General features: G+C 41.1%; 1 protein-coding gene across 1 annotated transcript in view; it reads left to right on the forward strand.

Moving 5' to 3' along the window:
* Positions 1-17,206, forward strand: part of PCSK2 (proprotein convertase subtilisin/kexin type 2) — a 183,348-nt gene that overhangs the window by 155,503 nt on the left and 10,639 nt on the right. The window contains exons 9-11 of the mRNA XM_019549143.1: positions 2,390-2,605; positions 4,304-4,404; positions 9,845-10,072. Coding sequence (XP_019404688.1) covers positions 2,390-2,605; positions 4,304-4,404; positions 9,845-10,072 — 545 coding nt within the window. The remainder of the gene's footprint in view (positions 1-2,389; positions 2,606-4,303; positions 4,405-9,844; positions 10,073-17,206) is intronic.

The raw sequence follows: 17,206 nt of genomic DNA on the forward strand, positions 1-17,206 counted from the left end.
GTGTCACATGTATCAGCATCCCCACATTTCAAAACAGCAGTGGAGGCACTTGAACTAAAGCTTGTTTGATGAGCTTTAGTTTGAGTGCCCCTGCCACCATTTTGAAGTGTGCAGACACTAATACAAGAGACACAGGAGGCTGCTGATGTGGGTCTGCTCTAATGTGCTGAAATTACAGCATGTTGGAGCAGCCTCCCAGCACATCTACAGGCCCCCCACAAGTTCCTCTACCTTCTGCCTGGCTTCAGACTAACACAGCTAACCTTCTCTGTATACAACACTCAGTTGATGCTGCAGAGGTTGTGCTGGCTTCTGCAAACACCTGAGTTTCATGTTGTTTCTGAAATCACCTGGAGTTTTCTGAATTCATGAATCCCTCTCTCTGAGCTGAAACAGAGGGATGGATTACCTGAAGGTTCCAGGTAATCAACGTAAATTACTCAAACCACTGCAGCCTGGAGTGAAAGTCTCAAGAAAACAGGCTTTCTCAGGCCATTTCTTACATTTTTCCACAGTGATTAAGCAATTCTTTTCCCTCTCTGGTTAGAACGGAGAAGTGAATTTTGGGAAATGGAGAATATTGGGAATTAGTGATGGGAAGGGGTTAAACATTTTTTTAACCCTAGCCATTGGTGATTTAATTTGAATGAAGATGGTAACCAAGAGCAGTTCTTACTTTATATTACCTAGTTGTTTTAAAAGAGCCTGTCCCAACCAGTAATATGTAGCCTGAGGACTGTAGCCAATAGGAAATGCCAAGGCAAGGGGTCAGCTTTAAATCCCAGTCCTCTCCATGATTTGGATACCTTACTCCAAGAGGAAGAGAGAGGTTTCCTATCCTTGGAATGTGTAGCCTTGAGCCTGCACTTAGAATTTGGGCCTACAGCCTGTATTTAAAAAAATAATGACATTTTTTTTTTCAGTACAATGGAAAACAATGCTATTGCTGCTAATGACACACAAAAAAAGGGGGATAGTGTCATCTCCCCTTTTATCCAATAGCTTCATGGTAGAACAGTCCCATGTTAACTCTCCCAACTTCAAAAACAAAATAAATTCTGCCAGGCAACGTCATAGAACACAGAAGGGGAAAGCAGTACTGTGCCATCTTCTGTTCCTGGCCTAGGCCTCACTAACTACCTTCATAAGAGCAAGTGGGAAGTGGTTTGGTCAGAATACCAGCCACTCTTACCCACTTATAAGGGCAGTCCCATAAATAAAGATGAGAGGGGTTTGCCAGGGCACTGCAACTCCTCTTCCTCTTTTCTCAATGCCTACTGCTACATTAATGCTACACAGAAACAGCCATTTATGTTCTAAACCTTAATTTGTTGGACTGACATAAACCCCATGTTCCTTAGGCTTTTGTTAATACCATACGCATTCTTACAAAAAATTACCCCATGCCCTAAATCTGAAATGACTAACTAAATGGCAGTCTGAGCACCCTTATATTGATTTAAATCAGCTCTTTATAGCCATCATCATCATTATGAAAGTCTTGATCCTAAAAAGATACACAGCCTAGTGGCAGCCAACCTGCTGTGAGATTCAGCATGGTATAATACTACGTGCTAGCATGATTAAAAAGTAAGGTTGTGCCTGTTCAATAAAATGTGAGAAAAAATGAGGCATTGTTGTGAATGAGGATTTGGGATAAATAAGAGCTAGAAAAGCACCCTGTTAAAATGACATTGAGGTGTACTTTACATAGATGCTCCATATCTTTCATATATCTGCTCATTAACAGGTCAGAAGATATTTTTTTTCTATCCCTCAGCACTTTGCCTATAACTTGAGAATCATGTTATGGTCTTACATCCTATAAGCATTATTGTTTAACAGGTGCATTGCTTATTGCTCTTGTTATGGTATTAGTTCTACTGTGTTTACAGTTGTATAGGCTGGTTTATTAGTAAAGAGTAAAGCAAACAGATAGGTTGCTATGAAGCCCAGAGTGCAAATCTACAGAGAAAAGAAGGTGGCACTTGTATAGGGTTTTTTTAGCCATTGGCCCTAAAATGTTTCTTTCAATCCCAATACATTTAGTGAGCTGTGTCCATTTTAAGACGATGACTTTCCCATGTTTCCTGACACAAATTCCAGCCTCTAATGAATCCATAAAATATCTTAGTATGTGGCAGAGAAGCCGTTGGTGTACTGGGCAGTCAAGGAGACAGGTAGGAACCCTCCACGCATGAAAGACTGCAGGATTGGTTGCTGTTAACAGTAAACTACTAAGTTCAAAAGTCTGTAGTACTCCTGGCAATTTCGTATTGAGACTGATGTATGTTTACCTAGTACCAGGTTTATTCCAGACAGATGGGTGCCTGGTTCCATAGTTTAAACTATAATTTAACCTGACATATTCAACTCCCTTTTTCCACAGGGCCGTGGTGGCAAGGGAAGCATTTATGTCTGGGCCTCTGGGGATGGGGGCAGCTATGATGATTGTAACTGTGATGGCTATGCATCAAGTATGTGGACGATCTCCATCAATTCTGCTATTAATGATGGCCGGACTGCTCTGTACGATGAAAGCTGCTCTTCAACCTTGGCCTCCACATTCAGCAATGGAAGGAAGAGGAACCCTGAAGCTGGTGTGGTGAGTGCAGATATTATTGTGTAGTTCCTCTCCTTGAACTCACCGACATTTGTCCGTATCATTTTCTGCTCAGGAGCAGCAGATGTTCTTTTGTTGAACTAATATTTCCAATGCACGATACCTGATGGTGCCAAAACTGTCAGATGAGATAGACTGTTAATACTGAAAGCAGCAATAAGCCTCCATGCTTTATAGCTTCATGTAGGTGGTGTTCCCTATTTATCAGAACCCAATGTGGAAAGTGAAGCTGAGGTCCATTTATTCATATACATGTCCTCAGAATTTTTAATCCCTGAGCTGACTTTCTCTGTATAATTGGATGATAATGAAGAGTTGAAACACCCAAAGTAACATATCATATTGTATTTGAGCATGTTACCAGTTTAATGTAGCCATTGCTAATTTGTCTATACTTATGTGTATATACTTTATCTATACTTATGTGTATAAGGATAAGGATGATGAAAAACATATTGAAGGCAAAAAAATGTTGAATACTATCAAGCTTATTGGGCCATCTCTGCAAATCCTTACTCTTTGCTAAACTGTTTTTCTGAGCTTGATCTAAGAGTGTGGTTACAGAAGTGGTTGATTATTTAAGAACCATCTCAGAGGGGTCCTTTTTAATAAATGTTTGGAAAAAATCTCAATATAGAACCTTAACATTTTGCTGCTGATGACACATTCCCATAGTTAATTGGACAGTTATCTCAGAGGAGGAGGTCTTATAGTACTATGGTAGCACTGAAGCTCCCTTTAGGTTTAGGACTCCTTTGTGTTACATATTACAGAAACACAGAACAGTCCCTGAACCAAAGATGAAGCACTGGGGTGAGACTGGTACCAAACATGTTCAAATCTGTGTTGAGGGGAAAACACAATTTCATACTGGAGGGGCGTGGTTCCTAGAACAAGAGTTTCAGTATTACAGTGGGAATATACCGCCTGTATAGAACGAATATATTTTAGTATGTTGATGTGTAATGAGGGTTGTCTTCCACTACACTAGTAGCCTTGAGATCATCCACCATGGATCCAGTTCTTAGGGTGTCATACTTAAATATCAGCAGTTGCCAAGAGATGTTTTCCAGAGTTATCTAACTGTAGGTTTACATTATAGCATCCCATATACTTTCTCAAGTGTCACAGAATTCTCTCAAAATGTCACATATACATTTTCTGGTAACTCCTGTCAGCTGTGTGCATTGAGGTGACCTACATTACTTTCATTATTATCACTATGTAGTTTGCTTGCAGAGTGTGAATCATGTGTCCTGTGAGTGGCCAGTCCAAATAGAAGATAGCAGCCTGTTACTACTCTCAGGTATTGGCATGTTCCTGTAACTCCAGTATTAGAGGTCTTCTGATGTGCAAAAGGGTTCAAATCCTTCTAATAACCAAGAAGGGGATCTCAGTACACATATGTTTATACAAGAATCATCTGCCTGGGTTTTATATATTAATGGATATTTGTTTCTTACCATTATAAAATCATCTTTCTCCCCCTTCCATATGCATTTATTCAGTGTATTTTTATAGGTGATATGTTATCAGAAGAAAATAATTACTTTGATCATAGTGACAAGTAAAAAAAATACTCCAAGGATTTTATTTAACAAACATTGCCTTCCATGGTCTCCACATCTACAGCCCTAAGGAGAATGAAATAGTGTTATTAATTTGCTTATATTGTTACAGGCTACTACAGATTTATATGGCAACTGTACTCTGCGTCATTCTGGAACATCTGCAGCTGCACCAGAGGCAGCTGGAGTGTTTGCACTAGCCCTGGAGGCTAAGTATGTTTCTTTTAAAATCTCTAATATGGGCTTGAGGGAAGCAGGGGTGTTGACTACTGCTGCTGTTTGTTTTTTAAATTATTTCCATGTTACACTAAAGTTAAGCTGTGGGATCCTGATATATGGTGCACCGAAATGAATGAAAACTCATACTGACTTGACTGGGGTTGGAATTAAGCCCTAAGTAAAGGACTCTGGGAGAGTGTCTAAACAAGATATTTATGGTACAGTTGATTAATTAACAGTACAGTAAATGTCTTGGTGTCTGCACATGTGACCCTTTTAGGGCACACAAAACTAATAAACTGTACAGAAGGTAGGACTTATAAATGCAAGTGTGCAGGAGTTCATGTGTAGACTGTGTGCGGCAGTTCTTGTGCCCCACCTAGCCTCTGCGGCACGTGGAGTCCTGAGCTGGCACATTGATCCCTGGGGTCCCCTGTCAGCCTGGGCTGTTCTGGCTGGGCCCACTGTGCTGTGCATAAACTCCAGAACAATATACTCCAGAGCTTTTTGCTCCTGGGGATATGTTCAAACAGTGCTTTTGGGAGCGAAAAACTCTAGAGCAATAAGCACCAGAGTTTATTCAAGTGCATTAATCACATGTGTAGATGGACCCCGGATGACTTTATGCTAGTGAAGCATTCTCTCAGTTTGCACAAATCCTCTTCTCTTACATAGTTTTCCTCATCCATCTCCCTCTTCTGTCTGTCTCGTTTTTTTAAGTTGTTCCCAAGCCTCTGTTTCTAGTTAGCTTCCCCTCTAACTCCTATTACTGCCTGTCTCCACCAAAGTGAGACAAGCATTGTTTCAGCCATCTCCATATTCCATGTATCATGTCTCCCCTTTGGTCTAGCTCCTCCCCCAGATCCCTTCTCATGTAAGCTTGCCTGCCTCACTACAGGATCAACAGCAAGGTTCCCAATCCATTCCTTAAGCTGTAGAGATATGGTGAAAGTGATTAAGCACATAGAATAATTTTCTCTATCATATTGCCCTGAACTTTAGCCATATCTTATGAGTTGGGTCTATGCTCTTGAGGGTTCTAGGTTTCTATATCCTAGAGATATAGATATCCTGGGGATCCTAGAAAAGTTCTGGAAGAATATAACTATAGAGACACAACTTAATGTCCAAAATGTAGAGTGTTATTGGATTGGGTTTCGTGGATGAGCCTTCCATTGGTGCCTTTACAAAAAGGTGTATTTCAATCAACGTGGACTATTCACTAACTTTAGCCACTGCTGCTGTCCACCCTGAGAAATGCATTACTGACAAGGGGAGGTGTACAAAGCATGTAAATCAAACTCTGGAAATCAGAAGATAATCAGAAACATTGTGCAATATATTTTTAATATGCAACTACAAAGCACAGAAACTTTTATAAAACTGAAAAGTGAGTCTCATGGAAGCATATAAATCCTGGAGCTGGGGCTCTTAGGGAGTTACAGAATATTGCAATATTTGTGATGAATTAGTGAGAACCAGCGGTGTTCAATACAAGATTTTGCAGGCTGTGGTCTGCTGTTAGGAGTTGCATTCAGGAGGCCATCTGCAACATGTAACAAAAACGTTATTGGACTAAGTACTGTTGTTAATTCATGCAATTTTATTATAAAAAGTCTCAAGCCCCATGGCCTTTTAAAATCCTCAAAGGTTAGAGTTATGCATACATGTTTATCTGAGATTTAGTTAAAAGAAGAAGATGAAGAAAAGGCTTCTGGCCCTCGTGCCTGTGGTGAGAGGAAAGTGGAAAACATTGAAAATTAAACTCAAAAGGCTCATATGGCCTGAAGGCAAATGAGAAGAACATTAAATTCATTATTTTTTAAAATTTCATGAATGTCAAGCCAGTCTCATCAAGAATTTTGACATACACATTTAAATCTTTCATAAAACAGTCCTATAAATGTATTCTTTTTCTGCTTCACATCATTTCATACTTGTCCTTCCCATTTCCTAAATAGCCTGTTTAGTCTCTGAATCCAACTTGTTTGGAAAATGTTACTTTGGATACAAGTAAGTCTTTGCCATCCCTGTCAGTGTTGGTCCAGTCATTATATGACATTTTTGGCCACATCCAGACAAGTGCAAGCATGCAGTATATGGTACAACAGACCCATCTGCAGCACCACATGTGAAGGTGTTCCCTGCACTGCTATCTTGTAGTGCATGGGGGGGGGGAGGGGGTTGACCCTGGGATGTCCCAGGGTCAAGAAAACCCATGCCAAAAAAGCGGGACAGCACACATGGTAGAAGCCTGAAACCAGAGCCTGGCTGGCTAGAATCATGCTCTGGCTGTCGGTTAGGATTTCTGCCATGGCTACAGCCCTGGGAGGCCCCCAGGACCCCAGGTAAGGCTGCTGAGGCCAGCACGGTGGCTGACCCCAGCTTCCCCTACTCCACCAGGGGTAACCTTGTGCATGCCAGAGAGCATGTGACACAGGCATTCCCTGGAGACAAGTAGCAGTGGCACAAGGTCTACCACTACTACTTGTCCCAGGGAAAACAAGCCTCCATGGTTGCCTGGATGTGCCCTATGGGGGGCAAGGATCTGATAAGCTCTAAACTGTTGCATGGAGGGATTTATCTATTCATCAATTTAATTCCCTTTCCCATAGGGAATATCTCATTTGTTTTCTATTGATTAGACATACTTCCTTTTGTGGTAATTTTTACCATGCCTTTTCTTTTACATTGCTTTAATTTGCCATGTAGCAAGTTTACCTCAACTTATACAGCATTAAATGTTGGGCAACTATTCTGTCAAGAGTGTGTGAGAGAGTAGCTTTTCCCCTTGTCATGGCAGAAGCATGAAGAATGAATACAATAGACTATGGCATTTGGCGCTGAAATCTATTTCTGCAGTAGAATAATAATTATTAGTATACTGAGCAGGAATGTGAATAAGGGCAAAGTTTATATCTTGGGTTTTATGGTTTTAAGAAAACCATGACAAATACCACCCTTTGGATGAACAATCCAGTTGTTATCAACTTTGTATCAAGCTCTCAAACCATAAAATAATCTAAATATTAAATCTGTCAAGTCATAAAAATAAAAAGTGATTCATGTATTTCCTGAACATGTTGTGCTATCAGTCTGGTCTGAATGCTGAGTGTCCCTAGAAGACACATCTTTCATTTTCATTAGTGCTGTGGGTAAAGACTTAAATGAAACCATTCAACCATATAATCACTTGTCAAAAATGTGACTGATACACGAAGTGTTTCTTTCCCCGTTTATTAAATAGTGACTTTTCATGAACATGGAGTTAAAATTTTTAAACTTTCACGTGCAAATTTAGGAATCTAAATAAAGCAGGTATCTATTTTAATCCTTTCCCTTTTCATGTCCTTTTTACAAGATATTGAGCAGAATTTGAAGATTTGTTGGAGTCTGACAAACTGCACCAAGAGTGCTCCTTCTGTGGCCTTGAACTGGCAATCTCTGGGCTGTCAACCACTTGCCTTAGTGCCCACACTCTGAAGCTTACTGCTGCTAGACACCTGTCTGTATGTGTACTTGAGCCACAGCACATTGAGCTAGGTTGCAACAGTCCCAGCTGCCCAGGAGGCCCCAGGGAGTCAGCCTGCCAGCCCGGGGCTGCTCTGACCTGGCTCAGTGTGCTGTGGAGGCAGTGACAGGTGCACAAGTGTGCTTCAGTGCGTGGCTACCTGGCAGCCAGCCTCTGCACTGAAACAACGGTGTGCCTCAGTCGGTCAGGTCAGCATCTACGTGTGTGCTGCTGTGTACAAAAAAGCTCTGGTGCAGGATAGTACTTGTATTTACAAGTCCTAACCTACTGTAGAGTTTAGCAGTTTTGTGTGCCCTAATATGCACATGTTGATCCTGAGACATTTACTGTGCAATTCATTAGGAAACTTCACAGTAAATGTCTCATGTGCATGGCCCAGAGAGATCCAGTTTGGTGCTATCCCTGTAAAACATCCACTTCTGCTACTGTCAAAGACAGGATACTGGGCTAGATGAACCAAGGGTCTGATCCAGTATGGAGCATGTTATGGTCTTAACATACCAGTTGGCTTATCAAATATGTACAATATGACACACTTGCAAAATAATGAGTAGTGAAGGAAGTGTGCATACAAATGTGTGTTACTAAGGCATTTGGTGAATTGTAATGCAGATAATACCATATACAAGGGTGCTTCAGAAACTAACAGCAATTTAAAAATAAAACCGTTTTGTGTGCAATGATCATTTATTACTAGACCACCTCACTTTTCTACATAGTTATACAGGATGGCAATGTTTGACAGTGCTTCCATCAGTGTTCCTTGCTGCTGTGTAGTTTCCCATTTTGTCACAGACATACAATGTGGACAGCCATGTTGCCGTTGGTTTCTGAAACATCTTTGTAAGATATCACCCTGAGAAAGTGGAAAAAACTGTTTTCCCTACTCAGCATAGGATATATGCTTATGTTCAGGATACAAAGCTAAAAATGAACTTCTTTTATGCTTACAGCTAATCCCGCTGTACTGCAATAAGAGCCCAGCCATCAAATGGCTGAAATATATTTCCCTATTCAGAGTTATTTTCAGAATTCTAAAAAGCCTTGGAGAACAGTATTAATAAGTTTTAATTAAGGGGATTCAAATGCCCTAATTAATTATGAAAATATATTATTTGAAACATGCAAATCCTGTCTTTCTTATTCATCTGGTACAATGTTTCTCATATGGCAGTTTTGTACCTGACCTTCCAGTACAATCTTTCAGTTATAGATCCAGTTATTCACAATCCAGTGGACTTGTTTTGTAACCCAGTGAGCAGCCCTGTCATGACATTTACTCGGTCTGTCAGTTTGGTGAATTAGAATGTCCCTGGAGGACAGAAGGAAATCAAAGGGAAGGTTGAAGGTATTCTTTATAGCCCTTTAAAGCAGGGGTGGGCAAAATGCAGCCCACCAGGCCATTCTATTCAGCCCAGGGACCCCTAAAAAATTTAGAAAATTAATACTTATCTGCCCCTGGCTGCCTGTCATGCAGCCCTCAATGACTTGCCAAAACTCAGTAAGCGGCCTTCCACCCGAAATAATTGCCTGCCCCTGCTAATACCAGGGAGAAATAATAATAAACCGATAACTGCTAGCCATTGGACAATCCCAGTTATAGCAATATTATAAAATTTGTAATCTCATTTTGTAAGAACAGAAAAGTACACAAAGTTTGATCTTGTAAATTTAGGGAACGTGTGACATTTCCTTAAGTGAGAGCCTTATCATGCTCCCATTGACATGAGCAGATGGTTTGGTACTGGGAACAAGAGCTAGCTTATTGTATGGGCATGTCAGTACATATTCTATGGAACATGCAACATCAAACTTTACCAAAAAGACTGTTCAAACCACACTGCCTTTCTTTAAAATCTGTTTTTTTGAGTACCAAACCCAGTTTCTCTGCTTCTTCCATAGCCTGGATCTGACATGGAGAGACATGCAGCATCTGACTGTGCTCACCTCCAAAAGGAACCAACTGCATGATGAGGTTCATCAGTGGCGTAGAAATGGTGTTGGTCTGGAGTTCAACCATTTGTTTGGCTATGGAGTCCTTGATGCTGGAGCAATGGTTAAAATGGCAAAAGACTGGAAAACTGTTCCAGAGAGATTCCACTGTGTTGGGGGATCAATACAAGAACCAGAGTAAGTGACGACATCACTCTCTTTTTTAACTTTGAAGTTTGTTTTATTTTACACTCTTAAGTGACCAGAAACACCCAAATATTGTGAAAAGAGTCCTAGAAACTTCCTATACCAGTTCTAAAGAAATGTAGTCTTAAAGCTTACTTTGTACAAAGCAAGTTGATAAAATTTCAGTCTTTTAATTTTTGGAAGAAAATGCTAAAGATTATGTGTTATACCTAATCCATAGAGTCCATCCTTAATGGGAGTAGTATTAATACAAGCCCCCAGGAATCTCTAAATGTACAAGTGTTACATTTAGATTGACCTAACTAGAGTTAGATCAAGCTAAATACCTAATCATGCAGGCATTTGGAGAACTTAAATCACCCCAAAAATGAGGTGCCCAATCAACATTAATTCACCTCAGGAGGTACATTAAATTAGATTGAGACTGTGTTTCAGCAGGGTCAGGAGGGGCCCACCAGGTGCACCAAATCCCACCAGAACCCCCACACCTGCCAACCCCTCCCGAAGATCCACTAACCCCCTACCCCACAATCCTGCCCACCCTTCCCCCCACCCAACGTCCTTACACTGGTTTCCCCTCATGGCTCCTCAGAGCAGCTTAGGGCTGTACATACCACTCCCAGTTTATTTTTATGTGGCTTAAAGTAAGCTATGCGAATGTAGACTGGGTGCAGTGAATGACTGTAGGCACCCATTATTACTTGTGTGTACCTGAATGTTTTGCTAGAAAGCTATATCTACATGGCCTTATTATTTCTCTCTCCTTTCTCAACATTGGCCAAAAGTAGTCTGACGGTGTGATATTGGAACATTTGGGGAAAGAAATTCAGTAAAAAGAGTTCATAGATATGTCTACGTAGCAAAATAAAAGAGCAATTGTAGCATGTAGGAACATACTTGTGCTGGGTTAATTTAGTGAGTAATGGCTTTACCATGTGCTATAGCCAGAACACAAACTGTGCAGGGATAGTGCAAGCTAAAACCCAACTTGCTTCATTTTCATATCATATTTTCATTTTGCTGTGTTGATTTTTACTGCATGTCTATAAGAATATTATTTGATTATAACTTGCGTCCCAACCTGAGTAGGGCTTATCCCCATCAATGGTCCCATTTATGTTAATAACATTATTTACATGAATAAAAATTGCAGGTATGCATAATGATTTGCACTTCCTGGACCCAGACAATTTATATAAGGCATATGCAGCCATGTGTAATATATTTGTGATACATTTAAGCAGTTTTACCCCTGAAAAATTAAGTCACCTACAGGTATCAAAGATTCAGTATGAACATTACAACATTTAATTGAGTTTGTTTTATGTTCTCCACATCTCTAATTGAAGACTAGGTAGTCAAATTATTTTCTGATTACCTTTATGTGCTAAACAGAATGAGTCAACAAGTGAATGAATTAATACTAATTGACTACAACAGCTAAAGTTCAATTTAATTATTTGAAATACTAACCTAATGATGGTCAATTTATGCCTCTAAGATCTGCAATTTGGCTTTCAGTGCCATTATTTAAAGGTATTATTTTATAGGAAAAGAAAATCAAAGCAATGCACCACAATGCAAAGAGAGGAGGTAGGCCTGTGTTCTGCATTTGAGAACTAAAGCCAGATGGTGACTGGGATATGCATTCAAATTTATATGGCTGCAGTACCATACCAAGGGAAGGGTGAACAGGGCAACTGCCCTGGGTGCCAAAGTGAAGGGGCACCAACAGGCGCTACCCAGCTGGGGCAAAGTGTGGGGAGGAGCTGTGAGTGGCTTGTTTGGAGGTGCGCAGGGATGGGGGAAGGGCAGGTCCTGCTGCTGCATGCAATCCTAGGCAAGCATGGGGGTGGTGCTCCCTGGATCTGTGCACAGATCAAGTGTGGGCAGCTGCTGCGGGCTTGGCCCTGGGTGCCAAACTTCGTTCCTACAGCATTGTGTGGCTGATATATAGGGACAGAAGTGAGGACATTTTTATTTGTTTCCCATTCATTCCCTGAAACAGTGTACAATAATGGAATTTACTAAAACAAATCTAATCTAATCTAAACCTACTTTTCTGCAATTTCAAACCATTGGTCCATGTCCTATTCTCTGCTACTAGGGAGAAAAGGTGTTTTGGCTCTTCTGTATGGCAGTCCTTCAAGTATTTGAGATTGCTATCATGCCTCCTCCTAAGTACTTTTTCCACAAGCTGAACATGCCTATTTCCTTCAACTTATCCTATGACTTGCCTTCCAAGCCTTTTATCATTTTTTGTTGCCTGCTTCTGGACCATCTCTAACTTTTCCAAATGTGGAGCCTAGAACTGCACACAGTACTCTGTAGGAAGACAAACATAGAGATGCACCAATGTTAACTTCCTTTCACAAGCAAACACCAAGAGCATTGAGGTGATGATCATCCAACATCAACTTTGCCATGTCATCCAAACATCTGACTCCAGACTCTCAAAGCAAGTTTTATTCTTCCAGTTCAGTCAAGGCATACACTCAAGAGTAGGGCAGAGAAAGTGCTTCTCAGATCTCCTCAAAGCCAACTTAAAAAAATGCATCAACACCAACTTGTGGAGGACTATCTCCCAGGACTGCAGTAAATGAAGGAAGAGTCTGTTGCAAGGATGTCAGTCCTTTGAAACCTCACAGTGACAACAGGAGATGGAAAATTGAGAGCAGCAGAAACAGCATGTCAAATCAAGAATCTGGTAGGCTGTAAGATTTCCCCTGCCGGGTCCTTCAGTATTCTGGGATGAAGTTCATCAGACCTTGATGGCTTGAATTCATTCAGACTCATTAAAAGCCCTCTGATTGTCTCTTTTGTTATTCCATCCCTTCCCTATCCAAATAATCTTTATTAGGTGTCTAGTTGAAGCTTAATTTTTTATGAAGACTGGGGCAAAGTGCCTGTTGAGTAGATCTATCTTTGCATCTCCTGTTGAAAGTTCTCTGTGGCTGTTTAACAGTGGGCCCACAGCTTCCTTGGTCTTTCTTTTCTTGCCAGCATATTTATAGAAACTCTTCTTGTTGTCTTGAACCTCCCTTGCCTGCTACAGTTTATTGTTTATCTCTACCTTTCTGATTTTGTTCCTGCAGGGTCTTGCTCTTTCCTGGTAAGCTTTCTTGGTGACCTTGCTATAAGCTTTAGTTTGTCATTTGAGGCATCCTAGAAGCTCTTTGTGCAGCCACATTTGTTTCTTGCCATTCTTTCTTTGCTTTCATTGTGTTAGAACAGTTTTTATTGGGTTTCCAATACTATGCCTTTTAGAAAATCCCAGCCCTCTTGGTGCCTTTATCTTTTAGTCTGTCTTCCCTATTATGCCTAGTAACTCCTTGAGTCAGCTGACATGTGCCTTTCTGAACTCTAGAATCCTAGTTTTGTTGATGCTCATTCTTTTCCTGTCTCAGGATCTGGAATTTTGTTATATCATGATCTCTTCCTCTCATCCTTCACATTCTCCATCAATTCTTCTCTACTGGGCAAGACAGGATCCAAGATGGATGATCCTCTAGTTACATCCTCAGCCTTCTGGAACAGAAAGCTGTCCCCACACAGGTTGGCTCAACATTTTATGTTTGGTTGTATTGTCTTCCAGCAGATGTCCAGAAAATTAAAGTCTTCAATTAGTACCATCTCATAGCTCTTGAATAATTTTGTTGCCTCCTTAAAGAGTGCCTCATCTACCTCCTCTTCCTGATTTGATGGCCTATGATAAATCCCTACCATTATATCAGTGTTGCATCTTTCACCTTTTATCTGTGCCCAAATGAATTCTGATCTGCTAAGTACTTCCTCCTCAACCAGGGAAGAGGTGTATGTGTTTTTGACATTCAAGGAGACACCAATATCTTTTCTCTCAAGCCTGTCCTTCTGAAACAAAGTGTAATCCTCAATGCTGAAAGTCCAGCCATAAGAGCTATCTGACTAGGACACTTTGATGTCAATTAGATCATAGTTTTTTTTTCACAGGCTGAAGCTTCCAGCTTTGGACTGGGCCAGTTCAACAAGGACCCCCAGCTGGAGACTGAATTAAAGGAAAAATGTCATTCTGTCACATAAAGAATCTTTTAAGAGAGTTGTTTTGCTCTGGTAGAAATTTGCAGGGAAAAGGAGAAGGACTAAAATGATCCAGATCTTCAGGTATTCGCAACTATAGGAAATGCTTTGTGGGATCTCCATTTGCCACCTAGTACTGAAGAATGGTGGCTGGAAGCCATACTTTTATTCCTTTCCTGGGCTCCATCCAGCATAACTTGGGCAAATTCTAGGATATGGATTTCTAAGGAGGAGATTTAAATGACTGAAATAGCAGTTACATCATTTAAGTGGTAATCAGGCAACTAATTGGTAATTGTGTCCCCTAAATCTGTTTTAGCAGGACTATCAAAGATATTGCCTGCAGGCTACAGAGCCCTATCATCAGGCCCCTGCTGCTGCCCATGGATCTCAGACTGGATGTACTCACTAGTGTGGCATGGGCCAAACAGGCTCCATGCTCTGCCAAGGGAGTTTGAGGCCTGTCTGGTGTATGTTGGGGGATGTGTTTGGGCCTAGTCTGGGATGCACACTGCCAGCTGTGCTCAGGACCTGTCCAGAGCTCATGCAGCCTTTGAGCTTCAAACTGATCTGGGGCACACACTGCTGCTGCTCTGGGGCCAGTCCAGGGAACATGCTACCTGCAGCAAGCTGCCAAACCAGCCCCATATGCTGGATCCATCATAAGGGGCTGGTCTGTAGGTTTGATGAGTTTGATATTACCATGTTGTAGTCTCAAAAAGCATCTATTTTATATTCAATAGGTGCATCTACACAAGATGCTGTACTGCGCAATAGCATAGTTTACTGTTCAGTAAGTACGCACATCTACATATGCGCATGGTTACTGCACAGTAAATGATGCTACTCATGGGTAAATTTGCTACCTGCAAATTGAGGTACCCGTGTAGGAGGTGGCACCAGTTTGATGCTAAGACCAGCAAATCTGCTGCCAATTCCCTGCATGTATAAACACTTGCCCGGGAGCATTTACTTGCAGCTAGTTTACTTACAAGTAAACTGATCTTGGATCAAATTCACGTGTAGGCGAGCCCAATATGCACCTGAAAATATTTGATTGTATTGCATTCTAATATTATACTATCATTGCTACACAGTGAAAATGTCTCTCACGTGGCTAATAACGTTCATGATTTTCAATGCCTTTATATTTTTTATATCATAAGAAAAAGAAAACCAATATCAGGATCCAATCTCTCTCCAGAACTTCTATAGAAATAATAATTGTATTTGACATTTTGCTTGAGCCACTGATAATTGTTTTATTTTTCCAGTTGGACATTACTGTAGCAAGGTGTTCTATATTTAGGTTGGTGAGAGGCTGATATACTGTAGCGTGCCATAGTAACATTGTCAATTAGCAGAAACAGGCTAGGAAAGAATCTACAGCCTGGGGCATGTGGCATGATGAAAAGGCATCAATATTTAAAAGGTAGCATTTCCAAGTGACTTGAGTAAACATATGTTAGTAGCAGTATACCTTGCACAATGGTTTTTGTTGGTTAGGTGGAAAGAAGAGGCAAACTGGTCTACGATTTTCAATTAACCCAGAGTAAATACAAATGTAATTAAGTCACTCCAATTTGTATCGCCCACAAATAAGGACATCAGCTGCATTGCTGAAGAATGGCTTAGTCACTGGGGGCATTTACACACATGAGGAGCCTGCTCTGATGTGCTGGAAGTCCTCACACATCACTCCTCTGGCAGCCTCACATGTCACTTGTGGAACTTATTGCTCTGGAGTTAATTGCTCCTGGGTGCATACTCAAGTGGTGTGCCCAGAAGCGATAAACTCTGGAGTGATAAACTCCGCAGTTTATTCAAGCACTGTAATTGCACATGTAGATGTGCTTAATTTGTATTGTTAATCTGAATTGTTAACTATCTGAAGAAGCATTTTACATTTTTACCAACATAGTAATGTTCCTTTGGAGCACTTTTAACTTCTAGTTGACTTTAAAATACTTTGAGATAGTGACCCCAACATCTGCATCTACATTCTGTGAAGTGCATTTTGTATGGTTAATATGAGATTAAATATAAAATAAACCTTCCAAGCCCTATGCCCTTACTTTTCAAATCTTTTATTAGTATTATGTATATTTACAATGGACTATATTCTACTGCTAGGCACACTCAGACTCAAAGCTTACTCTGCCATGTAGGTGCTTAAGAAATGTTGAGTATGTGGATCTGTGTATATAACTTTCTTCTTAAAAAGTTACAGGAAAACACAAACATATGCATAAGGGGAGAATAGAATCTGGCCTGAAGCTATTTATAATATGCTCTATTAGTATCTGAGGGGTTAAAAGTAGGGCTGTACGAAACAGCACCATTCCGCTTCAACTTCAATTTCAAAGTTTTAATGGAATAGTGTTTCGTTTCAAGTTTTGTTTCATTTTGAAAGCATAGTTCTATTTCATTTAATCAAAACTGTTTTGCTGTTTCCATGTTTTACCCATAGGCTATTCTGCAGCCAGTGCTGAGAAGATCAGTGCTGCTGTTGGCCCCAGCCGCAGCACCAGCCTCCTGTGATCTGACAGGCAGATTGGGGGCCTGCACCCCTGGGAGGAGCCCAGCACAGCCCCTGCAGCCCTCCTAGTGGGCCATCACAGCACAGGTTGCATTCAGTAGCTGCATGCAAGCCCCTGATCTGCCTGCTGGATGACAGGAGGCTGGTGCTGGTGGCTGGGGCCAGCAGCAGCGCCAGTCTTCCTGGCATGGGTTGCACTCAGCACTGGTCACAGCTGGCAGCACCAGCCTCCTGTCATCTGGCAGGCAGATCAGGGGCTTGCGTGCAGCTACTGAATGCAACCTGTGCTGTGATGGCCCTTGTACAGAGGCACCAGTGCAGGGAAGCAGCTTCACATGCTTTGCTATAACATGCTTCACTTGGTTTGCTATGTCTGCTAAGGCGGACATAGAGCTAGGACTTGCATCCAAAATCAAAGATAACAAAAAGTCCTTTTTCAAATATATAGGGAGGATGAAGAAAGCACCGGGAAATGTGGGGCCCCTGCAAGATCCTCTGGGCAATCTGGTGGTTGCACCAGAGGAGAAAGC

This window comes from Crocodylus porosus, unplaced genomic scaffold (assembly GCF_001723895.1).
Source record: "Crocodylus porosus isolate Cpor-Errol unplaced genomic scaffold, CroPor_comp1, whole genome shotgun sequence".
NCBI lineage: Eukaryota > Metazoa > Chordata > Crocodylia > Crocodylidae > Crocodylus > Crocodylus porosus.